Here is a 26,928-nt window from a genome sequence, read left to right as displayed (position 1 = left end):
GTAAAAAGCAACAGGGTCCTGTGGCACCTTTAAGACTAACAGATGTATTAGAGCATAAACTTTCATGAGTGAACACCCACTTCGTCAGACGCATGTAATGGAAATTTCCAGAGGCAGGTATAAATATGCAGGCAAGAATCAGTCTGGAGATAACGAGGTTAGTTCAATCAGGGAGGGTGAGGTCCTCTGCTAGCAGTTGAGGTGTGAACACCAAGGGAGGAAAAACTGCTTTTGTAGTTGGCTAGCCATTCACAGTCTTTGTTTAATCCTGAGCTGATGGTGTCAAATTTGCAAGTGAACTGAAGCTCTCTTTGGAGTCTGGTCCTGAAGTTTTTTTGCTGTAAGATGGCTACCTTTACACCTGCTATTGTGTGGCCAGGGAGGTTGAAGTGTTCGCCTACAGGTTTTTTGTATATTGTCATTCCTGATATGACTTGTGTCCATTTATCCTTTTATGTAGTGACTGTCCAGTTTGGCCAATGTACATAGCAGAGGGGCATTGCTGGCACATGATGGCATATATAACATTGGTGGACGTGCAGGTGAATGAACCGGTGATGATGTAGCTGATCTGGTTAGGTCCTGTGATGGTGTTCCTGGTGTAGATATGTGGGCAGAGTTGGCATCGAGGTTTGTTTGCTGCAAAAGCAGTTTCTCCTCCCTGGGTGTTCACACCTCAACTGCTATCAGAGGACCTCACCCTCCCTGATTGAACTAACCTCGTTATCTCCAGACTGATTCTTGCCTGCATATTTATACCTGCCTCTGGAAATTTCCATTACATGTGTCTGACAAAGTGGGTATTCACCCACGAAAGCTTATGTTCCAATAAATCTGTTAGTCTTAAAGGTGCCACAGGACTCTCTGTTGCTTTTTACATTCTCCTTATGGTTTCTCATTACAGGGATCCATGGAAATTGAACAAGGTGACAGTTATAATCAATCATTTCTAGAAGCAACCAAAACAATCAAACTGTTTTAATGTAAAAAGTTATAGGCTCTTATTTTTTAATATCTTTTATACAAACGACATCTCAACATTTTAATGCTTAAGTGACCTTGAGGTTAGGGGTTAGTCTACATTTGAAATGCTACAGCAGCACAGGTGTTGTGCTTTAGTGTAGACACTACCTACACGAACAGGAGAGGTTCTCCCATCGGTATAGATGATCCATCTTCCCAAGTGGCAGTAGCTAGAATTCTTCTGCTGATTTAGCGCCGTCTATGTGGGGATTTAGGTCAGCTTAACTGTGTGGCTCCAGGGTGTGGATTTTTCACACCCCTCAGCGACATAGCTGGGTCTATCTAATTTTCTAGTATAGACCCACCCCAGGACATTAAGGGTATATCTACATTAGAAATACTGCACTGGTCTAGCACTGTAGTGTAGACATTACAGTGATGGAAGGGGTTCTTCTATTGCTGTAGTAAATCTACCTCTCCAAGATGTGGTAACTAGATGCCATAAAAACTGTTGCCACCACAGCCATGTTTCTATACCATTCTAACAAGATTTTACTGACACTTCTTTTGTTTCAATTCCCTTCTGCAGTGGCTAAGAAACCCAGGCCCGCAGCATGAGAAACGGACTCTGTTTGGAGACATGGTGTGCTTCTTGTTTATAACTCCACTGGCGACCATCTCTGGCTGGTTGTGTCTGCGGGGAGCAGTGGACCATCTGCACTTTAGTAGTAGGCTAGAAGCTGTTGGCCTCATTGCACTCACTGTCGCACTCTTCACTATTTACCTCTTTTGGACACTAGTAAGTACTGTTTATCTAACGATCATGTGGTAGGGTGTGTGTCATATTCTATTACCTTTTATAGGATTTTTTAGAGTAATGTCTGTAGGGGACCTATAGGTTTCATCCCAATTAAACTATACAGAACTCTTCCTTAAAGGTACTTTGCCTTTGGTATTTGGTAATAACTGACTCAGAGCCCCATAGGAGATGGCAGGAGGGAGCGAGAAAGCCCGAGGGGAGAAGTGTTCAAGACAGATGTTGCAGGAGTGAACTGTCATTGAAGCTGTGGGGAGGAGAAAAGGGAGATTTAAGATGGATCCTGGCAGCCTTAAAATGGCTGCCACATGGCCGTGGCACAAGCATGGTCTTCTAATTTGACTTCTGACTGCTATTATGAGTGCAGATACTTTTCAAAGTGCTGAGTTTGTGTAAAAATTTAATTTTAGTAGAATATTTTTCACATCCCTGCTTCTTGAGGCCCCATGTATTCTGCCATGGAATTTGCCACGGAATCCACACCTTGCTGCAGGATGGTGCTTCAGAATCTAAGCGTTCATTTATATAAAAAATAGCCTCATTTTGAGCTCTTGTGATACCCCTCCAAATGGGAACAGAATGCAAGGGTTTGGCTGTGCTGGAAGGTGGCTGAACCAATATAGCCACCCCCATGCAATGCACCCACACTTGTGCTAAAAAATTCCAGTGCAGCCAACAAACCCTAAGCCATGTTGCATCACTGAGGCTGCAGGCAACCTGAAGCAAGCAATAGCTCTGAGCAAGGTGTGACCTGCTTCATTCATTCCATTTGTGGTGTTGGCAGCAGCGTTGCCAATACGCATAATTGCAGGCCAATTTGGGAGCTCTCACAAGAAAACACATGCAGCTTAGAAATTTTGCCCAAAATGTCTGCAGTTTCGCCCTTCTGTCCTCAGTGCTGTACTTAGCTGTTTCCTTTGGTGAGTTGCTGCAAACATTTCCCTTTGGCAAGTGTGGCTTAATTCTTCAGTTTGTAAACACACTAGGTTGGAAGCACACTAGAAGTTAGGCAGCAGAGTGTTTTTGTATTTGATGCTACCCCTCAGGTTACCTTACAGAGCTTGTAGATTTCAGATGATCACTAAGATACTTATGTACTATACATCCAAGTCACCTTGAAAGCCCAACTGGAGCCTGATTTGTTTCTTAATTTCAGAATTAGTAGGGTTTGGAACTATGCAAAAATGGTTTGGCTGAATAATTAGATTTCATTATTCTTCGTGCATGGACTCCTGTGGGTGCCCATTAAATAACTACTGCAACAATTAACTGAAGCTACTAAAAGCTACTTGGGTAGGGCCATTCTTACCAACAACATTTAAAAATCACTTATTCGTTTTAAAAAAGGGTTTCTCCTTTAGGAGTATGGAATGAGAAGTGTGTGTCTGTGTCTTTCAAAATTTTGGTAAGTGTTTAGATATTATGGTGATGAGCCTGATATCAATATGTAGCTCAATCAGTTTAACTGAAATACACCATCTTCATTGCACGGTGGCCCCCTAGTTGTGGTTTTTCAACCGGGGAGGGAGAGGAGGGGAGAAATCTATATCCATTTCACTATATTACTCAGGGCAGCAGGAGGTAGATGTGAGAGGGAGGCAAAGTATCTCACTTTGCAGAACAGCAACCACTCCTGTGACAGGTTAGAGCACAGAAACCCCCTTGGGAACTGCCACCTGATGTGCTGGGACTACCTCTGAGCCCATTTTCCCTGCCAGCTTGGGACTCCAGTACCTTGCCTTGTTTGAGCCAGACATGCTTGCCTGCTGCAAACACAGATCCAAGTCTGAACCACATCCCTCACAAGCTGCAGGCTTAACTGAAAACAGCTTAAGAAGTGCTCCTGTTTCCAGCACTCAGATGCCCAGCTCCCAATGGGGTCCAAACCCCAAATAAATCTATTTTACCCTGTATAGAGCTTATACAGGGTAAACTCGTAAATTGTTCGCCCTCTATAAGGAGATGCACAGCTGTTTGCCTCCCCCTCCCCCCCCCCCGCAGATATTAATACATACTCTGGGTTAATTAATAAGTAAAAAGTGATTTTATTAAATACAAAAAGTAAGATTTTAAGTGGTTCCAAGTAATAACAGACAGCACAAAGTAAATTGCCAAGCAAAATAAAACAAAAACACACAAGTCTAAGCCTAATACAGTAAAAACTAAATGCAGGTAAATCTCATCCTCCGATGTTCCAATAAGCTTCTCTGACAGACTAGCCTCCTTCTAGTCTGGGCCCAATCCTTTCCCCAGGTACAGTCCTTGTTCCAGCTCAGGTGTTAGCTAGTGGATTTCTCATGACTGTCGCCCCTTGGTTCTGTTCCACCCCCTTATATACCTTTTGCACAAGGTGGCAATCCTTTGTCCCTCTCTGGGTTCCCACCCCTCCTTCTAAATGGAAAAGCACCAGGTTAAAGATAGAGTCCAGTTGAGGTGACATGATCACGTCACTGTAAGACTTCGGGCTTGGCTACACTGGCGCTTTACAGCGCTGCAACTTCCTCGCTCAGGGGTGTGAAAAAACACCCCCCTGAGCGCAGCAAGTTACAGCACTGTAAAGCGCCAGCGTAAACAGTACGGCTCCCAGCGCTGTAAACTAATCCCCTCGTGGAGGTGGAGTACCTGCAGCACTAGGAGAGGTCTCTCCCAGCGCTGGCGCACGATCACACTCGCACTTCAAAGCGCTGCTGCGGGAGCACTCCAACAGCAGCTCTTTGAAGTTTTGAGTGTAGCCACGGTCTTCATTGCCAACTTGCCAGCAAACACATATACAAGAAGACTTACAAGTAAACAGAGCCATCTACAATCAATTGTCCTGGTTAATGGGAGCCATCAAGATTCCAAGCCACCATTAATGGCCCATACTTTGCATAACTACAATAGGACCTCAGAGTTAAATTTTATATTCCTAGTTTCAGATACAAGAATGGTACATTCATACAAATAGGATGAACACACTCAGTAGATTATAAACTTTGTAACGATACCTTACAAGAGACCTTTTACATGAAGCATATTCCACTTACATTATATTCACACTCATTAGCATATTTTCATAAAATCATATAGAGTGCAATGTCACACCTCCCATTTCGGAGGAAGTGAATTGAGTGGTTAGAAGAAGGAAGCCAAGTAGCCAGGACTGGGATCTCATTGAAGCACTGCTACACAGAATGAGTTTGAGCAGGTCACTTAGGTGCTGTGTGCCTCAGTTTTCACCATCTACAATATGGCTGTAATGTTTCTGTACAGACAGGTTGTAAGACTTAAATACTTTTGTAAGGTGGCTTGACATGCTTAGCTGAAAGGCACTGTCTATATGCAAAGCATTTTAGAATACTTTATCAGCAAGACAGTAAGTTCCTCTGGAAAGGCCAAGATTTTCAAAGCAACTATGATTTTGGCTGCCTAACTACAGCACCTTAAAAGGGCTTGACTTTCAGAGGGTATTAGCCACTCAACTTCCAAAAATCAAGCCTATCCCAAGTGTGACATGTTGGGAACACACACAAAAAAATCACATAACTTTTGAAAAATCTTGGCCCTATTATCTTTACTTTTGCTACAGAGCACCATGCACTTCTATATAGCCAATCTTTGTGTTACCAGAGTAAAAAGCACCATCAGCAGATCCATTCTAATCTGAAAGATAGGAACATAGGCGAATCTGCACTGCTGTTAGAGAGCCAGGGAAGGAATATTCTTATCACTTCAGGATAAAGTATATGTGCAGCACAGTGATGCTCCTTAAGGTTCTGGAAAAAGTAAACAATAAAATTTCAGTTTACTTCCAACAAATCAGTTTAATTTTCTCTATAATCCAAAACTGGCATATGGGTTATTTATACACCACTACACCTCAGTGAACCAAGAGCTTAATGGGCTGCCAACGGGAGACACTTTTTTGGTAGAGAGGTTCTTAGGGACAGGGTAAAATAGCTTCCTTGCAAATTTAACAGTCAGTGTCCCAGAAAGACTATTGCTTTTCTTCTGAATTTAGTCAATATCTCTGTGACCTATACACAAAAAATGCTTGTGTGCTTGAGTAGGAAGATCTGCAAGCTTTCTATTTAAGCCAAGAATTTAGGGCCAAATTCTGCTTTGACTTACACCCTGAGTAGTGCCTCTGACTTCTGTGGGATTGGATAAGGTGTCTATCAAGAGTATTATTTTAATCCTCTAGTTTGCAAAACAATGTAATTGCTGTTTAAAAATATTAAAAACAAATGCCTCTCTGAACGAGTTCACAAAGCACCTAAGTGAGCTTTGAAGATGGATTCCCCCAACCCTTGCTATCCAAGTCCAAAGACAAAGATGCTTAGTATGCCCGTGACTGATGTAAAAAACATACATTTTATGTAGCACCTCAGGAGTTTCATGTCTCATAAAATGGCTTCTCCGAGAAATGCAATGGTGAGCAGCCCTCACTGTTACTGAAATTCACTAGCTAACATCACTTAGAAACTGCCCTAAGGCAAGAACCCATCATAAACAAGCTGTCAAGCTTAAGTAGGATAGCCTGTGAAAATGTCTTAAAACAGTTCCAGCCTGGGTTAACAATGCAGCTATTCCAGAAAGGACTTGCTTGATGCTGCAGAGAACTAGAGCTAAAATCCAGATTGTCTAGAGGAGTTCTTTTGTTTTCTGTCCAGAATTTATTCTGAATTCTGCCCATTCATTTCAGAGAAAGTTCTTTACCTCATTCCAATGTGCCTTCTCCTGCTGTTAGCACACTCATCCATTTAGAGACCTCATGCATGTTCATGTGTTCAGTGAAAATGGAGATATAGGCTATGTCTCCACTGCAAAAAGCTGTGTTTTTACACCAGATAACTAACTCAGTGTAAAATCCTAGTGGAGAGAAGAGAGACATAGTAGCTAGTTGAGGTAAACCACAGGTGGGGATATAGGATTGACCTTGACTAGCTCTACTGAGATAAACGCTAGGATTTTATATTGAGATAGCTAACTCAAGACAGCTTTGAAGGAGACATTTGCATCACTTAAAATAAAAGCGCTATCATTTATGTTCCCCAAATCCTCCTGGCAATCTGCTCTGGATGCTTACTTGCAGCTCCTAGAGTAAGGACATGAGTAGCTTCCTTTGACAGTTACACAGCCATAGACTGAGTATATTGCAAGCTCTGGGTAAACAAACAGCAGTACCTTCCTATTGTCCCTCCCTCTCCCCAGACTGTGTCATCTCCAGATATAGTGTCTTCATTTCACTCCATAGCTCCTGGATAGCAATGACAAATGACAAGGTGTCTGTCATCAGTGCACAGGCAGTTCCCACCCACGGCTCAAGAGTACTATATTATTGTCATGTATTACCAATACACTTCACAAATAAAGGGTCTGATACCATTGCCTTCAGTGCTAAATACATATAAGGTAATTGTGTGTGCAAAAACGGCAGCCAGCTGTCAGTATCTACGCCACAATCACTTCTCTCACTACTGCTAATGCATCCACGTGAGGGATGGAACACAATAGCTTTTAACACACTGTTATTGCTAAACATGTACTTAAGACAGGAGGTGAAGTGTTCTGCATCCAGTTGAAACGGCAGTGGGTCTTTAGATGTTTGGAAGCCCCATTCCCAGTTTGTTGATAATTTCTGACTGAAAATGGATAGACACAAAAATGTGGGCCTTTCCCCTCCCTTCTCAGAGGGGACCTCCTCTTACCCTCTTCTTATCCCTAGGGTGAGTTACTGCCATTTTCTATCTTTTTTTTTGTTGCTGTCACTCACCTGCTCCCTGCCTTTTCCTGGCAGCCACTCAATCCTCTGCCTGTGCCTTCCTCTCTAGTCTCCCACTACTTCCAGTCTGCTGCCCGGCTCCCATATATTCCTCATCCCCATAGCCTTCCTCCAAGTTCCCCTCTCTCCCTACCCCCACCCCATAGTCTCATTCTTTGTACCATGTTACCCCTCAATATCTCAGGCCTAGGCCACACCTAGTGAATAAAAGTGGTCATCTGCACTGACATTAATCTGGCTTCAAACTCATTCAAAATACAGAGTACTAGTGCCTATCTTTACAAGGGCAACCCCACTTCCTCTTGCAAAATATGAAGGGAAACGTTGGCCATCTCACCTGAGGGCAATCTGGCTTCAATTCCACTGAAAACAAAGGTGGCCCTTTTTAGTGCAGGTAAAAGTCATAAGCAATCACCAGCTTTTCTGGAGATCCTGAGCAACTTAAAAAAAAAAAAACCAAACAAACAGCTCCCTAAATTGAAATACTCATGCTGCCATGGTGAGAACTGGCAGTTCTGCAACATGGCGCTCAACTACTGTATCTTCTGTGGAGTCTTGAGTCTGACACATTAATTGGAAGAAAAAAAAAGGGGGGGGGTTAGAAGCAGGAGAGCATAAGCCTCAATCATTTATATATGTGCCTACCTGTGAGCTACTTGCAGATCTTCACAATGAATTTACTATCAGTGTCTCAACTGTCAGCATTAAGCTATATGTCAGATTCATTTGTTTCCAAGTTGCTGCCAATAATTTTAACACTTATGGAAGTGGCTCCCCAGACTGGGGAGATAGCTAGTTTGTAAGATTGTGAGTGCTTCCAGCTGTGGGGAGATAGGAATGGACTCTGGCCCGGGTTTTATCCCGAGCAACTCCACTTCCCTGCTGCTGAAAACTTGTGATGCAATCTGTGCAACAGTTGTTTCTAGCCTCAGATTGTCATCTCGCTACTGTTTTTATCCAACCATTAGGCTGGTAATAATGAGAATGAGTGGACAGCAGCTAATGGGGATGGGTAGCACAGGGGAGCGGAAAATAAACATACTAGCATTCAGTACAATTCATTACAGATAGAACAGCGGTTCTCAAACTTTAGCAACCCCCCATTTTGATTTAAATTTTTTCCATAGACCCCCAGGGGTGTTTATTCTTTGTTTCTAATTTATTTCATTCTAGGACACCAAGCATTTTTAAATTTATAATCTATTCTCTCTTGATCTTCCGTCAGGTGTCATTTAGGTACCACTGTAGATTATACAACGAATGGCGTCGGACCAATCAGAGGGTGATACTCCTAATTCCAAAATCTGTCAGTGTTCCTTCTAACCAGCAGTCATTGCTGGGCCTTCATTCAGTCAAAAGGAACTCAAAGGAGACAATCGTTTGATTTTGGCAGTTCTGTACTGGAGTCATGCACTAAATATACTTTCTTAAACCCATGGGCTCTGATTCCATCCAGAACCTGGTACAGTGCTATTCCGGTTTACAAACTCTTTACAGAGGAAGAAATCACTATTTTAATTAAAATCATGGATGCTGCAATCATATGATATTTGCTAAGCTGCCAAACATGTTTATTTAGCAGATACTGTATGGAATTCTACAAACTCATGTTAATACCTGCCTTGTCAGTGATGCAAATCCTTTTTTTATTATTGTTTAAAAATATTAAAACTATGGTAATTAACAATGCAAAAAATTTTTTAGGAGTGCTTTCTTTATTTCTACAGTATTATTTCTGTGGATATCTGAATAGGAACCAGTGCTGAATATTTTATTTTACTGACTCAAAGAAGATGACATTACAAGAAGGAAATTGTGCTACTTTAGTTTTATTTGAAGGGCATCTTATACTAACCTTGGATTATTAAAAATGTTTTTAAAGTGAGTTCTACAAATGGGCATTCTATTTAACATAAAACCCCCTTAAAAAGCATTCTCTTCCATTTGTTGTTTGGTAGTGAAAACCTGATAAAAATGCAAAATGTGTGAAAAACAAGTATCTCACAGATTGCAATAATCTTCGAGTCAAAAATATTTCGTAAAGCAGTTCCCAAAAAAGAACTGTTACAGGGTTATTTCCTTTTCATTTGGAATGAGCAAATTAGCCCCCAATTTTGCACTAAAGTTACACTGGTGTAACTAAAGAGTTAGTTACTCTTTATTTACCCCCAGCTAAATTTGGCCCGATTAATTAATTTTGTAAGGGGGACTTTGCATATATAATGATCTACTAATTCATTAGACATTTCCTAGGAAGCCTGAACATGTCTTGCATAACAATTAGCCTTACTCTAGAAATGCTGAATTTTCAGCTTGACAGGTAAATTTAGCCGAGTATATAAATTCTCTCATTGTAGCATTGAGACTAAGGCTCTTTATAAAATGTAAAACACTACATGCTATTATGACCACACTGAATTTTGATTCTGAATATTATTTTCTGCTTTTAACCATCCCCTTTTTTTTGGTATTTTTAAATCATCAATTTATTCACTGACTCTTAGATTTTGGCTCTCACATTATGCAATATAAGGGATTTTATGTGGGAAGACTCATTTGGTACTGAATGCTTCTACAGCTAAAACCTATTAAATGCTGCTGGCAAGCTAGAGATAAGTAACTTATTTGCCATTTTAAAATAAGGATTTCTTTGTTTCCCACCCTGCAGAGGAATTGAAAAATGGTAGAGTGTGTGTAGTGAGGAGGTAATGTTTTACATTTCTGATGGATCAAGCTGATGCAGGTGTTCTGTCAGCCAAGATAGAGCTATTTAAATACAAAGCTCTAGCAAAAAACAAACCCATCAGCCATGCTTTATGCTGTCTCAGCTCACATGTATTTGGAGTTGTAATAATAGATTTTCCTTTTGACACTAATTCCAGTGATACAAGTATCTAATATTCCGTTTAGTCATCAGCCCTCTAGGGGTATTAGAACTACAAACAGCCATCATTGCCTAACTTTTCTATAATCAAATACCAACTTTGTCCATCAGTCACACTTTACCCTTCACAGAGAAACATGATAAACTCTCACTTGACAATCATTTTTGCTCTGCAGTCTACCTTTAATACTTTAGCACAAAAGAGACAGCACAATTAAGGATATAGCTGGGATACAGTATTCCCACAATGGCACCAAGAAGGTAGGTTCCTATCATGCAGATATATTATTCTGTTTTGTGCCGAACATGCAAGAGTGGAACAGATCTTTCTTTGGAGGAGGAGGCGGCTTTATATCCCACACTCCATATTCATGAATCAGTGCTACTGATGTCTTTTTGCTCTACACGCGGCCAAAGCAGTATTATGGTGCCTTGTTCTCTTCCAGACAGCAAGACAGTAAGGTGAGTGCTACTAACGTCCCATTCCCACCTTCCTCTCTGGACCTGGTAGTCAGAAGGATCCTATTGACCAGCTTTGGTTCCTCTTTCTCTAGGAGTGAGTGATCTTTTCATACTGAATCGCTGTTTGGCTTGATGTAAATTCAAAATTGGTGTCTATTAAAACAAAAGTTATTGAACAATAGCAACAAACTCAATTTTTAGCTTCTGAAGGGACTTTAAGGGTAGTAAACATCTATGGCACTAGCTACACTTAACAGAGCTAATGACAACATGACAAAGGCTCCATTGTGCTATCACAACAGATCCAGTAAAGTAAAAAATAAATGCTAAGTACAACTAAAAAAGAATGAGGGGCTTTATTTATTTTGTTAAATGTATCTCATTCTTTCCTTTGGCTGGCAGCAGCTTGGCCGTGGTCCTCAAAAGAATTTTTCACCCACACCTGGAGTTGGGCTTCTCAGTCATTTTCCAAGTAAAAATTCAGCCGAGAGGGGAAAGGTACTTGATTTAAAATTGTGAACTGAAAACAGAAGTCAAACAACAATGCAATCCTACATGACATGTTTTAGAAAGCAGCAGGCGCAAGTCAGCTTCATTTCTTCCCCCTATATCCAGTCTTACTCCTGCACACATTCTAGGCTTTTGACAGACTGCTGTCTCAAATGGATACTGTTTGGGCCACATACAAGCCATTTCTGTTCAGTATTAATAGCATCAGTGGGAAAAGGAGAAGAAAAGTTCCATTCTTTGTGCTAGACCCTCTCCTTGCTGTAAGCCTAGCTTGTCACATCACAATGACCATGAGGGATATGACAAATACCAGCCCTGAAATTTCAGCAGACAATAAAATGCATCTTAAAAAAACAAAACAACAAAAAAACCCACTAAATTTATTCCAGCAGTGATGCTAAATAGTTTTGATTCCAGTATTTAAAGCTATGTTATGTAGCCATGCTTTACAAGCTAAAGTCATCCTAGGTTTTGTTCTTCTAACAAGAGAATGAATTCTAGGAAATAAATTATACTATTCATAACATTAATAAAATATGGGACTATGGAAAAAGAAGTACTTAAATTGAGACCTCTGTAAACCAGCAATTACTATGAGAACTTCACTTTTAGCAAGGTACATATTAACACCACTGACCTTTTGAATGCAAAATCTGACTCTGGAGAAATGCTCAGCATTGTCAGCCTGTCAGAGGATGCTCTGTTGGATGGCATTTCAAAGAAAGACATGAGATGAGAAATATTTATAAGGCTGATAGTTTGTTTCGGAGGGACGGGGGTAAGGGGTCTTCACCAGAGGGCTTTGACACACAGGAAGATTCCCCCTCTCTTCAGCATTTTCCTTTACCAGAGACTCACAAGCAGTCAATTTCTTCTCAAACCAGCTCCACACCAGTCTGTCTCTCTTTGCAGGGCTGCTAGATAATTGTTTCTCTCTCCTCCACTTTTATTTCAGGCTCTTGAAAGCTGACTTATTGGTCCCCCTTTCAGCAGGTTTCAGCATGGTGTTTATATGGAGTTTACTTTAAATGGGGGGGGGGGAGGGGGTAAGAGTTGTAAGTCTAACTTTTTCAGTTTCAGGATCTCTCCTATTTAATGAAGGAGGAAAACAAGAGATGTTTACCAACAGGTGCCTTAACAGCTCTTTGATGAGGACCAGTCTCTACAGGTCCAGCAGGAGGCAACTAAAAGCTAAAAATAAAAGATTATTGTTGGTTCTGGGCTCCAGACATGACTGGTTTATAAACTAATATTGCCTCCTAGTACATATAAAACCAATATACATAGGAATTTGCCCCACATGAGATTCCCTTTAATTAACCACACCTGTCCCCTACTACTCATACCTGTTTCAAGAAACAGGGCTTTTGTGGGACCATTTGCTACCACAGAGGCCTATGTTTTAGAGTTGAAGGATCTGTGATCCAGCCTCAGCTGAGAGCTCGAGAGATATAACCTTGTCTATTGGAGGATGTGAATTCATTACCACCACACAACCAGTTGGGGAAGAAAGCCTCCTACGTAACTCACATAGGAATTGTCTAAGGCAGGGGTTCTCAAACTGGGGGTCGGGACCCCTCAGGGGGTTGCGAGGTTATTACATGGGGGGGTCGCGAGCTGTCAGCCTCCACCCGAACCCCACTTTGCCTCCAGCATTTATAATGGTGTTAAATATATAAACAAGTGTTTTTAATTTATAAGGGGGGGGGCACACTCAGAGGCTTGCTATGTGGAAGGGGTCACCAGTACAATAGTTTGAGAACCACTGGTCTAAGGGTAAGACACAAAGGAAGGCCTCAACATGTCCAGAGGGAGAAGGAAGGGGGTTGACAAAAAAAAGAAAAAACACTCCGATTCCCCATAATTCCTATCATACTATCAGATGACTGCTTTTCCTTTTCTCCTGTGGGCCTTGTGGTGATCTAGACTATATAGAGGGGTCTCCAACTAGAGATTTAACATGGGCAAACACATCCCTTGTTCGGTCTCAAATCAGCCAGACTGATCTGAAATATATTCTTTAAAAAAAAAAAAATCCTAAGCTTTAATGGCTGTAAATACTTATCTGGCACTGGGCAGTTGAGGTTGGCTCTCAGTTCTCAAATAGCAGGGAGCACCAAAGAAATGCTGGCTATAGCATCTCCGATTCTAGGAGTAGAATTAATCTCTACATGACACCACTAGGATGAATGCAGCAAGTTGACACACAGATCTTTCGAATACAAGAGGGTGGGTATATTGTACTGTAGGCTTCTTAAATTATTACAAATGGAATGTCATCTGGCCAGGACACTTTGAATCCATCCATCCAAGTGGACATGTCCACACTGCTGTTTTTAGTGCTGTAGCGCAAGCCCCACGAGCTCAAGTCTGTAGGCTCAGGCTCTGAGACTCAGTGCCATGAGTTTTGGTTTGTTTTGGGGATTGTTTGCACTCTAGATATACCCTACGGGTCAGGTCTAATTCCCTTTTTCGATATGCAGTTTGGACATAACGGAAGAGGAGTGCTTGGAGACTTTTGTCTAGCCATAATCATGTCTCCTATTGTTTTAATACTACATATGCTGTGGTGTGAAGGAGAGTGTGTTTAGCATTCCATTGGCAGTCAATAAAAGGTTTAATTAAGTTAGCTTCAGTGTCTTGGAGCATCACATGGATGGGATTGTTGTTGACCCACCATTTTCATAGCTTGCCCCCCCAAAAAACATTAAACTGAAGCATCACTGTTTATCCTATAAACTTTTTAGCATGCATTTAGCCCCAGAAAAGACTGAAGGATGTTTATCTGTGTTCACATGTCCACAGTAAATGAGTATCTCTTATGCTGAATTTACATTATCACAGCACTGTTAGCAGAAACAAAAACAAAAACCAACACCAACTTGTGGGATTGGAACTGTTAAAGGCTCCAGTTTTAAAAGCCAGCCAAAGCACAGATCAGAGACTTGCTGACAACGTCTAAAGTAAAACTGATCCCCTTATTCTGTGTAATGAGAGTTTATAAGCGAGGTATCTTAGTATCACTCCCAATTTATGGAATGTGATTAATTACAAAATGAGGCCTATCATTTTCATTTTAAGTCCCAGTTGCATGTGCATTTTCAGTGTAATTTCTTTTTGTTCCCAATTTGGCCTCCTTTCTTTGAAAATATTTCTTAAAATTCCAACATTGGTTCTCACTAATAGAAAGCCATTAAGTTGGTGGGTAGGAGGGAAGGATTAAGGGAAACTGATGTTTTAATCAAAGATGCCCTAATTATGAAATGGCCTTTGAACACTGAATCTTGGTGAGTGATGAATCTTTTATATGGCTTCATTGATACCATTTAAAAAAAAAAATCATAGTATGACTCTCACCAATCATCTCAATCTAGTGGGCACAGGAATCAAGAATATAAACTATATAATAAATAATGTATTGAGATATACCTATCTCATAGAACTGGAAGGGACCTCGAAAGGTCATCGAGTCCAGCCCCCTGCCTTCACTAGCAGGACCAAGTACTGATTTTTGCCCCAGATCCCTAAGTGGCCCCCCTCAAGGATTGAACTCACAACCCTGGGGTTTAGCAGGCCAATGCTCAAACCACTGAGCTATCCATGCACTTTATTAGAGAAGTCAAACTCTAGCTTCTACCTTATAAACAGCCACTTATATACATAAGTGGCCAGAAATACAATATACCATTGGATAGCTGTTCAATGTCTTGTATGAAGTGCTTTGGTAGTTTCAGTCATGCTTACAGCAGACCCATAAGGCTCACCACCATAGCTGTCACTAAACATAGGGATCAGGAACTGAACAGCAATGGAATAAGCGACTCTCACCACTAGAAGCAGCTCTTGCAGGTCAGGGTTGAGGCATGTTCAGAAAGTTTGCAGGGTCACTGCCTGTACTGTACATGCTGCATAGAACACACAGTCCAGTCTTCAGCACAATCAATCCAGATACTTAGCATCAGCACATCTTTACCTGCCTCTTCAGCCCACCTCCAAAAAGGTGGTTCTTGAAAGTACACTGTAGGAGAACAGATACTAAAATAAAATTTGAATTAGGCTAGCATGGAAACAAGTTTCAAAGTTCTGAGATGACAAAATGTCTGTAGCATAATGTAAACAAACATCCATGTAATATCCAAATGGTAATTAGCTGTTACACCCAATAAAATATTAATGGAAGACTAGCATTAGAGGTGCAAGAGTGGAAACTTGCTATAATCCTCACAAGAATATGAAGAGGGAATCAGTAGGGTACAACAAAAATATAAGTGAGTATAAACAAATCTTAGCAGGAGAGGAAGACTAACACCACAAAAAGATTATAATGGAGGAGGAACTTGGTAAGGAAAGAGGAAGTCTAATAGTAGTTATCAAATATTTCTAAAGCTGCATTGGATTCACTGAAAGTGAAGTGATTTGCATAGTATGATTAAGATTTCTAAGGTTTTTATATTCCAATATGAAATTCTATAAAAATAAGGCTACAGACTGCTAGTGAAGATTTTAGTATAAAAACAAATTTGCATCTATTTCACACAATGTGGGTGGGGTGGTTGACAACTTAGTATGCTATGGGGAATGGGTCTAAGATACAAAACTGTTCAGACATTTATATCATATAGAGAACTGCCAATTTAAGTGAAATATGAAAAGCCATAAACACCACTTACACCTGGAAAAGGCTAGATGCAGAAACAAGACATTCATTTCTCCATCATGTGAATGTAGGTCCAATATCTGTTTTATTAATTTAGTAACACTTGCCTGAATTGCATATATTCTATGGGCTTGCCTACCATAGCATTCTTCTTAAAATCTGACCATTACAGGATGCATCATATGAGATAGGAACACAGGCACTGGTTTTGCATACCCAAAAGTGTGCTGCACACATTACAGAAACAAGAATATGGCTCCTGTTGTGAAAAGCTTACAATACTGGGCCCCCAACCCATAAAACAATTATACATATGCTTAACTAAACGCATGCAAGTAGTTTAATTGAAGTCATGACCCAACAAGCAAAGGTGACAGCACCTTGTGTATTATCAGTTTCACTGTTTTTCCTACTTTGCTAGTTTCCCTTGTTTCAATTGGAGCAAGAGAGAAAGGAAAATGTTTTCAAAATTAGAAAAAATGGGTTTTTAGCCACAAAAATTGGCAAGTTTAGGACTTGAAACTACTTTCAATTTTTAAGCTAATTGGATTGCCAGTTGACATCCCCTTTAAGGAATGGGTACATAGTGAAAGTTCAGTTAAAGTTTGGGGATTTTTAGTATTGTATTATGTATGTCATCTAGAACCTACCCAAAATAAACCAGCCGGTCAACCCTTGCCTGCTTCACACAAATAAGAAGTCCTGTCAAAGACATCAATAAGGTATAAAACAAACATATTTCACACTAAAACCAACCTGACCTGTTAAGAGAACAAATTCTGTATAACACAGGTTTACAAGCTGCAATGTTGGTATTCTAGACATTATAATTAGTTACAATGAAGAGCAAAACATTTCAGCATCTGGGCAATAACTAAACAGGAAAACACTATTGTAACATTCATGGCCTGCGTTAGGCAGGAAGTCAGATTATTTGATCATAGCAGTCCCTTCTGGATGTAAAGATCTATGCAACAGCCTCATGAGGCAAATTAGTATCTAAGAAAATTACCAACACTTAACCATTGAACTGAAGAAGAGAACAAGCAAAGGGACATTTTTAGCCCCATGTAACATTCCTTCGCATTCTACCTGTGAGGGAAGATGAGCCAAGCCTAGAGAATACTAGAGGAGCATAGGCTGGTCAGATCAGTTAAGTCACACTAGGAATAAGCTAAAAATACAGATTAAAAAAAAAGCTAAGTTTTGCCTTACCTCTCTGACAGATCCATTATTTCGGATGGAAAGCATAACTCATGGGAAGTAGCAACCAATGTTAATCATTCAACCATCACAAAGGGAAAATAATGAACAAATACCAAACTATGCACAACAGTTAGAGGGCACTGTGGGTCAGAGACCATTCTAAATTAGAATTAGCCGGAGTTAAAAAAAGATGCTGTAAAATTTGTGAGCATGTATGCGCAATACAGCAGCAGGACAGAAAATAAAAATAGATGTTGTATGTATCAGAACAGAATTTCTTCCCATTACCAGAACCTTCTTGCAAGCTTTGTGATAATGCTGATTCTGGTGCTGAACAGATTGGCTGTGTTGATTTATGTTGTTCCCAAGATGATCACAAGATATTTGCTAGCAAACTAGAAAGTTAGCTCAAGATGGTGATTCTAAAGGAGAGGGCAAGCCAGCATCTAGTGATGAAATCCATTGAGACTTAATGCACTTAGTGTGTCCTCAATCTGTTGTGAAATGAAGCAGGAAGAGGTTACTCACCTATGCAGTAACTGTGGTTATTCAAGATGTCCCCTTCCCCGCCGCATGGGTGCTCCAATCCTATGCACCTCAGATTGGAGATTTTAGGTAGCAGTGTCTGTTCGGCCCTTGCATGCACCCGCCACAGCCTCATGCCCTGCACCGAGGCTATATAGATGAAGGGATGAACCACCCTCAGTTCCTTTTCTACTATGGAGTCTGTTGTAAAGAACTCCAAAGTAGAGGGGAGGGTAGTGGAGTACTCATAGGGGACACATCTTGAAGAACCACAGTTACAGAACAGGGTGAGTAACCTTTTTCTTCAAGCAATTTCCCATGGGAGTTCCACTCCAGGCGACTATCAAGCAGTACCCTCTACACAAGGGTGGGACTTTGGAGTCAAGTCTAAGATTGAAGATGGAACAGAAGAGCCAAATATGGCATCAGAAGCTGAGGCATTAGACACTTCAGCAAATGTATGAATGGACGTCCAAGTTGCAGCTCCACATAAGTCTGTTGAGAACGTTCTCAAGAAAGGATACTGAAATACAGAGTGATTGTAGAGTGAGTTAATATTCTAGATGGAGGTTGAAGATCATGAGAGTGATAGCAGTAGGCAATGCAGCCAGATATCCATCAAGAGTCTCTGCTTGGAAATTGGAGACCACTGTCCACAATGGAGAGAAAAAACCTGGGAGACTACCTCAAGGGCTTGCTCCTAAGTAAAAGGTTGAGAGGGCATTAACATCAAGTATATTTAATGTTGCATCTCCTTTATCCTAGTGTGGCATAGGGAAGAAAACTAAGGTGGATAGGTTAATTTATGTGGAAGTTCAAAGATACCTTTGGCAGGAACTTGGGATGCGGACAGAGTGAGACCTCCTTCTTAAAGAAGGCAGGGTCTGGCATCTAAGCCCCTATCTCACCCACTCTTCAAGCAGAAATAATGGCTAACAGAAATGCAGTTTTCATAGACAGCTGTAGAAGGGAGAAGGTTGCCATAGATTCAAAGGAAGGCCTTGTAAGACACCCAAGTACCAAGTTGAGGTCCCATGTAGGGCATTTGATTTGTGGGAAGAAGTTGTCCAGTCCCTTGAGAAACCTCTGTTGTAGGATGAGCAAAGACAGAAAAACCCTCTATCATACGATGGAAGACCGTAATAGCTGCCAAATGCACTTTTATGGATCTTAAAGATAATCCTGTCCTTTTTAGTTCTAAGATATAATCTAATACATATGATAATGGCGAAAATGTAGGAAAGGGAAGATGTTTTAGGTCACATCAGTGTTTGAATCTCATCCAGTTTTGGGGATATGTGTCACAAGTAAATTGTTTCCTGCCATGTAACAGCACTTCGTTTACATCCTCGGAACAGGTTGTTTCTAACCACGCAAACCATCAATCAGCCTTGCCTTGAGCTGGAGAACCCCAAGGTCGGGGTGACGGATTTGAACAGCATCCTGAGAGAAAAGACGGGGGGACAGTCCAGAGAGCAATTGGTTGACAAAACAGTGAATTGATTAAGGAAACCATGTTTGTCTCTGCCATGTTGGAACTAAGAGAATAACTTTGGCTTTCCTTTACCTTCAACAGCACCTTGAATATCAGGGGAAATGCATACAGAAGGCCTGGACTCCAATGAAGGAGAAAGGGATCTCCCAGGGTGTCAAGCAGAGCTGGGAGCACTTCTTGTTCTTGGCTGTGGCGAACAGGCTTATTTGTAGGACGACAACATTGAAATATTCGGAGGAGTATAGTGGGATCTATCTCCCATTTGCAATCTTGTGAGAAGCGTCTGCGGAGGGCATCCGCTGTGGTGTTTTGTACACCCAGCTGTAGGGCTGTCAATCACAGTTAATGCCTAAGATTAACTGAAAACAAAATTAACACTTTTTTTTTTAAATGCATAATTGCATGCCTGTGGGCGGGGAGGAAGGCATCAGCTGCAGAGGAACCACACAGTGCCGAGTCAGATACAATAACCCAAGCCAACACCAGAAGGCAGGAAGAGAACACAAAAGAGTAACTGGCTCCCATCCCAGAGAGGTAGCGATCCTGCCCCTACCCCATGCCCCACTGCCCCCAGCCAGCCCCTCGCTCCTGGGACTGACCACCTCCGCCCGCTTTCCCCCTCCCCCTCACCGAGTCCCATTGTCCCTGGCCAGCTCCTTGCTCTGGAGACTGACCCATGCCCCAATGCCCCCGCTACCCCTCTCTCCAGGGACAGATTCTCTACCCAAAAGACTTGAAGACTGCTTCCTAGAGTCTTTTTTAGAGGGATTTCTTCTTCAATACTCTAGGGGAGTGTTGCGGCAAGGAGGTTGAAACAGTTGACCTGTTGAGAGACCGCTGTACTGTGCGGGGAGTCCCCTGACCAGGGTGAGAAGCTGGCTCGAGCGGACTCTCCATCATGAAGAGAGTTTAAGTTGTCGGTTCTTTCTAGCCAGACTAAGTTGCAGACAGAAATTACAATTTTTTGGAACATGTGACTCCCCAAGGCAGCAGACATCAGAAGTGTCCATCACTGCTCGGGATTGCCTATGGTGCCGAGAGGCTATGTTTAAACTTGGGAGAACTGGTTTAAGTTCTCCTGAGGGGAACAACCAAAGAACAGGTGGAGTATAAGATTGTGTGTGTGTGTGTGTGTGTGTGTGTGTGTGTGTGTGTGTGTGTGTGTGTGTGTGTGTGTGTGTGTGTGTGTGTGTATAGCTGTACTAATTCTATAGTTTTAAAAACAAAACTAACCACCACAAAGGAAACTGAGAACTAAAACTATTAAGCACAAGAAAAATACAGTAAACTCAACTCAGATGCTGCTGAGGGTCTGTCGCAAGCAGACAATTGAGGCATGCAAAGACCTAACGAACACTGCTACTTAAAATCTGAGATCTGAGGGCACCCATAGGAATACTACTCGAAGCAGCAGCAGCTAAGCCACTGGCTGCAGAAGTAGGCACCGTACTATGTCTCAGTGGAGTGCTAGGTACATGGAAGAACATCTGGTCTTAACTGCCAGCCCAAAGCACTGCAGTCTGTTCCAAATGCAAAATTACTCTTCTGAGCATGGAAGCAGGAGTTCTTTAAATGTTGCCACTGGGGCTTCAAAATGCTGCAGATGTGGATAAGATTTCAGGAATTTACTGCTAAGCTAGGGGAGTCTCCATCCCTTCCAAAAGAGCATCTGTGAAGATCCTCCTCCTCTCTCCAGATGGAGTGCAAGTCAGGGAGAAAACTGCACAGGGAAGAGGATGTAAATAAGAAGGTAAAGAAAAACTTACTTCTCAGAGGAAAGAATCCTTTGCAAAAGGTCTCTGAGAACCAAAGGAAACATCTACTCTACTCGGATGAGGGAGAGAGTGAGGAAAGAATGGGGGGCGGGGGGAGAAGAATCAGTAAATATGTTAAACTAGAAGCTTTGTTGAACTAAAAGCAAAGAAAAAGAAAAAAAAAAGAACTCTGCCTCCATTCCAATGGGCTGGAGAGATCTTGCATGCAACAGAGGAAACAACATTTTCAAAGAACAGGACAAAAGATCTTAGCCACAAAAAAATTGGTACATTTAGCACTTGAAGCTCCTTGAAACTCTGAAGTTGACATCCGTTTTAAGCAATGGGCACACAGTAATAGTGCAAAGGAATGGTTTGTTTTGTATAAATCCTAGGGTCTATTTAAAATAAACAAGGGCTGTCAAGCGATTAAAAAAAATTAACTGCACGATTAATTGCGCTGTTAAATAGAATACTATTTATATAAATATTTTTGGATGTTTTGCACATTTTCAAATATATTGATTTCAATTAAAACAGACTACAAAGTGTACAGCATCACTTTATATTTATTATAAATATTTGCAATGTAAAAATAAAATCGTATTTTTCAATTCACTTAATACAAGTACTGTAGTGAAATCTCTATCATGAAAGTTGAACTTAAAATGAAGATTTTTTTTGTTACATAACTGCACTCAAAAACAAAACAATGTAAAACTTTAGAGCCTACAAATCCACTCAGTCCTACTTCTTGTTCAGCTGATCGCTCAAACAAGTTTGTTTACATTTGCAGGACATAATGCTGCCAGCTTCTTGTTTACATTACCTGGAAGTGGGAACAGGCATTCACATGGCACTGCTGTAGCTGGTGTTGCAGGATATTTACAACATTCCTATGTCCCTTCATGCTTCAACCACCATTCCAGAGGACATGCGTCCATGCTGATGATGGGTTCTGCTCAATAACGATCCAAAGCAGTGAAGACCAACGCATGTTCATTTTCATCATCTGAGTCAGATGCCACCAGCAGAAGTTTGATTTTCTTTTTTGGTGGTTCAGGTTCTGTAGTTTCTGCAACAGTATTACTCTTTTAAGACTTCTGAAAGCATGCGCCACACCTCATCCCTCTCAGATTCTGGAAGGCACTTCAGATTCTTAAATCTTGGGTCGAATACTGTAGCTATCTTTAGAAAACTCACATTGGTATCTTCTTTGCGTTTTTGTCAAATCTGCAGGGAAAGTGTTCTTAAAACGAACAACATGCTGGATCATCCTCCGAGACTGCTATAACATGAAATATATGGCAGAATGCGGATAAAACACAAAGCAGGAGACATTGAACTCCTTGGGGGAGAATTGTGTCACAGATTTAAACGAGCGTCATCAGCATGGAAGCATGTACTCTGGAATGGTGGCCAAAGCCTGAAGGAGCATTCAAATGTTTAGCATATCTGGCACATAAATACTTTGCAATGCCGGCTACAAAAGTACCATGTGAATGTCTGGTCTCACTTTCAGGTGACATTGTAAATAAGAAGCCAGCAGCATTATCTCCTGTAAATGTAAACAAACTTGTTTCCCTTAGCGATTGGCTGAACAAGACATAGGACTGAATGGACTTGTGGGCTCTAAAGTTTCACATTGTTTTGTTTTTGAGTGCAGTTATGTAACAACAACAAAAAATCTGCATTTGTAAATTGCACTTTCATGATAAAGAGATTGGTACATGTATGAGGTAAATTGAAAAATTTTTGTTTATCCTTTTTACAGTGCAAATATCTGTAATAAAAATATAAAGTGAGCACTGAACATTTTGTATTCTGTGTAGTAATTGAAATCAATATATTTGAAAATGTAGAAAAAACATCCAAAATATTTAATAAATTTCAATTAGTATTCTATTGTTTAGCAGTGCAATTGAAACTGCAATTAATCTAGATTTTTTTTTGAGTTAATTGCGATTAATCAACAGCCTTAAACTAAACCCATCAGAACAAGGATACCTTTTTGCCTGTCTGACAAGTAATGACTTCTGTCCACAGCAGTGGATCCATAAAAAAACCTCTATACTTGTTAATGAAAATTCATGTAGCATAGCAATTCTTATTTCAGAAATAAATCACTATGGTTTGTAACAATACTGTCTCTTTGCCTTTAAATACTATTCAAAGGTTTCTGCTATGAGCTTCCTGAGTTCTGAAAAACAGCTATTCTAAAATCAAACAGATGGAAACTTTAAAAAGAGTCATGAAATGGAAAGAGTCCGGAATGAGTCAACATTTGTCTTCACTAAGACATTAAATTTATAGTTATAACTGTCACATACAATCCTTGGATGAAAGTTGCTGTAACATAGTTTCAAATACACTGAAGTTATTGAATTAAGACCATAAGAAACATCTCCTGCCACTCAACTTCTATTTCCAACAGACTTCTGTTTATTACAGTAGCCTGCAGAAACTCGTATCACACAACAGCTATTTAATTAAAGACTGAAGTCAGAGCTAGACGTAGCAAAAGTAGCAAGGTGGGGAAACTTGATAAATATTTAGAACTTACATAAGTTGCCTGTGTCTCCTTTGCAAAACTCATCTGATTAGTATTAGCTATCCTATTTGGGGCAGGCACTTTGAAACAGTTTACTTCCCTGCTCATTAGATAGTCCCTCCTTTGCCTGAGGAAACTTACTTTACATTATAATCAATTAGCATGCAGTTTGTGCCTTCAAAAGGGCAGACAGTTCCCCCTTTCTCCCAGTAACGTCCGTAATATGCAAGGTACTGAATGAGTATAAAGGCAGTTTCCCCCAAGAGTTCCCCCTCCAAATATCGCTCTGCCACTCCACTGCTCAAGATTCCACATAAGTAACTAAACACACACCATTTGAAAAAGTAGTTCCTTCCTTAACAGTTAGACTAGAACTCAGGATATTTTGTTTTTCCTGCAAAAAGTGAATGAAATAACTGACTCCTAAACAGCAATTCTGGTTTATTTTCTCTGAATTTTTTTTATACTATGCCAGATGCTTGAACAAGTCTGATTCAGACACGTTTGGCTAGTTCCCTCCTTCTCCATGCAGCTGGGAGGAAAGTCAAGTGGAAGCAGGAGTGAATACACAGGTATATTTGGTTTTATTATAATTTACTAGTACCCATCCATTGTATTTAAAATGATTAAGGCTAAAGGGTTAATTATTTTGCAGAGAACAGAACAAGTTACAGGACCAACCAATAAGAACATGCAACTTGTCTCAAGAATCACAGACCCAAAGGCTAAAAAGCACTTGAACTATCAACCTTATTTCTGAAAAATAAAACCAGCTGCTATTTAACAGGGAATGCTGCTATTTAACCGGGAATGCTGTTCTGGTTTAAATAGGAACCTGGCTGTATTAACATAGCCCAAATCTAGTATAATATTTTACTGCAAATATGCAATTAAACCACTGAATAGTTCCTCATATTGTGAGGTAACCTACAGCTGTCAAGAAATGGCAGCCTTGGACAGGATTTACTGTACCTGTTATGTACTGGAGGAAAAAAAAAGTCTTCACACATTAGTGCAAAAGAAATCATTCATGTGTTCACGCACATCACAAGTGGAACGTCTGCAAGGCTAACTGCTAGATTATGTTAGGAAGCCAGGGAATAAACTAAGAATGACCTTCAGAAATAGTCCTGAGAACCATAGTCAATGCAACATTGCACAGTGCTATTAGTAGTTAATTCACTGATCAGGATCCTGTCCTAAATACATCAGCTTAGATTAACTCTCACCTAGATCAGCACACATGTTAAAAGACTCTAATGCAGCAACTGAAGTAGTCAAGTGGGTTTTAATGCAATCCACTCTAGGATACACACAAAACCTCTGTCTGAGGGAGAAAGAATCATCACTTTTCACAAAACAGAAGTTGCACTTGATATATATAAATGTGACGACCCTGCAACCATTGAGCTGGTGTCAAAACTAAGTTTTTTATTATAAGTAAGAAGTTAACATTTAAAAAACAGACTGTAGCTGGCATAAATCCAAGTTTACTTCCTAAGCTTAAAAAGGCTATGTTTTATTTCACTATGTCCATTCAGTAAAGTGAAAAACACTTTTACAAGTCATTATGAAGCTTATAAGGCACTGGTAAAAATCTATAGGGAACATTCTGGTAGCAAGACTCCCATCTTGTGGTAGGATGTTTCACTGTGAAGTTCAGCAACACAACCACAAAAAGGTCATTTATATTCACTAGCACTTACCCTGCTAGTTTAAAGAAAAAAAACTTGAATATCTTATTAAGATAGCATTTTAAAAATTGACATTTAGCACAGATGTTGATTTACCACAGCATTCAATAAATTTGCAATGTACTCAACAAGAAGCTCTCTTAATAGAAAGTTATTTTCAAATACCAGCTCCTATCCATATGTTTAGCTGGCAAACAGAACTACAGTCCTGTTCATGTAAAATTCCCAGTTCCAGGGGCGCAAATAGCAGAACTCTATGAACTTGAAACCAAGGAAATTTAATTATGATTTGGGCTTTTCAAGTTCTGCAAACAGCACCGATGGTTACATGTGGAATATGGTCATTAGTAATAGTGACAGTATAGAATGAAATTCCATTTTAATTGACACTGAGTGGGCCTTAATTGGAATACCCTTCTAGTTTCTGCCATCAGCTTTAAAACTGTAAATAGAGAGTATAAATGAAGAATGTAAGTGACGGTTTCCTACATAGAAAGAGTATGTGAACAGGGTGTGTTCAGTTCTGAAGAAAGCCACAGAGAGCAGAGAGATTAATATAAACAGGGATCAATTAGCTCCATTGGACAAACATAGGTAAAGTATTAGACAGTTCTAAGATTTAGCAAGGGATATTTAAATTGATATAGGCAAACCAGTTCAAATAAATAAATAAATAAATAAATAAAAAGTCAGTACTCCAAATTGATTTCTTCAAATTCACCCAAAACTCAACCCAAATTTTGGGTTTTTAAGAAAAAGCTTAGTTGATTTTGTTTTCAGGTCACTCCTGTGCTTTCCTCATTGCGGCCAGAGTTTTAAGAAGAAATTCTCAACTGCTATGGGAAAAGTTGTTCATAGTATTTCTAAGGAATTACGAGTATGCAAATTTGTAGTGCTTTATCCAAATGAAAACTTGAGTGTTTCCCCCATCACAAATATGTCGTCAATTTTTTTTTTTTAATAGTAAGAACAGACAGTGAGAATTACCAGAAATATTCAAGGCAAAGCAACTTTCAGGAACAGTTAAGGATAATGCATGCACCAATAAATAAGTGTTGAGTAGATGACCAAATAGAAGGACCTTTCACTCCAAATAATTCCATTGAGTACATTCATCATCATTGGAGGAAGATTTCAAGACCAACTGGCAAGACTTATGACTGCCACTTGAGCCTTTGAGAGTAATCACTTTTTACATGGATTATCTGAGGCCAGTTGAACCCTCTTCTCTGCATGTCAAGAAAACCAACCTAAAATAGTTGCATGAACTTAACAAGCCAAGTAATTTTATTAGCATAGATATTAACCTAGCCGCAATCTATTGTAAGTATTTAACCAACTCATACCTAGTTTATGGCTCTCTCTTCCAGGAGAGAGCGAACCAGACAGAATGCTTGAATTCCAAACCCTCATTTGGGCTTTCTGTAGTCTAGATAAAGGAATGAAAGTTTCTGGCCCAGTAAATTACTAAAAGCGTGTCTGGGCACAGCAAGAATAGAGAAGCTTTCAGATGGCTGAGGACCACATATTTCAGATGCAGAGGGATCTATGATTAGATTCCACATTTCACCGTATCTAGCCTTTTCCCCATTAAAGAGAATTTTAGCTTTCTTCCTAAAATTTGGAGACAAGACATGTCATATTAA

At 40.3% G+C, this 26,928-nt stretch overlaps 1 protein-coding gene across 1 annotated transcript in view; it reads left to right on the top strand.

Moving 5' to 3' along the window:
- Positions 1 to 9,228, top strand: part of MARCHF3 (membrane associated ring-CH-type finger 3) — a 117,906-nt gene extending 108,678 nt beyond the window's left edge. The window contains exons 4-5 of the mRNA XM_065406534.1: positions 1,553 to 1,762; positions 8,770 to 9,228. Coding sequence (XP_065262606.1) covers positions 1,553 to 1,762; positions 8,770 to 8,928 — 369 coding nt within the window. The 3' untranslated portion in view covers positions 8,929 to 9,228. The remainder of the gene's footprint in view (positions 1 to 1,552; positions 1,763 to 8,769) is intronic.
- The last annotated feature ends 17,700 nt before the right edge of the window (positions 9,229 to 26,928 follow it).

This window comes from Emys orbicularis, chromosome 6 (genome assembly GCF_028017835.1).
Source record: "Emys orbicularis isolate rEmyOrb1 chromosome 6, rEmyOrb1.hap1, whole genome shotgun sequence".
Lineage (NCBI taxonomy): Eukaryota > Metazoa > Chordata > Testudines > Emydidae > Emys > Emys orbicularis.
Note: the sequence above shows the minus strand (reverse complement) of the source record. Positions and strands in the feature narration are given on the sequence as shown.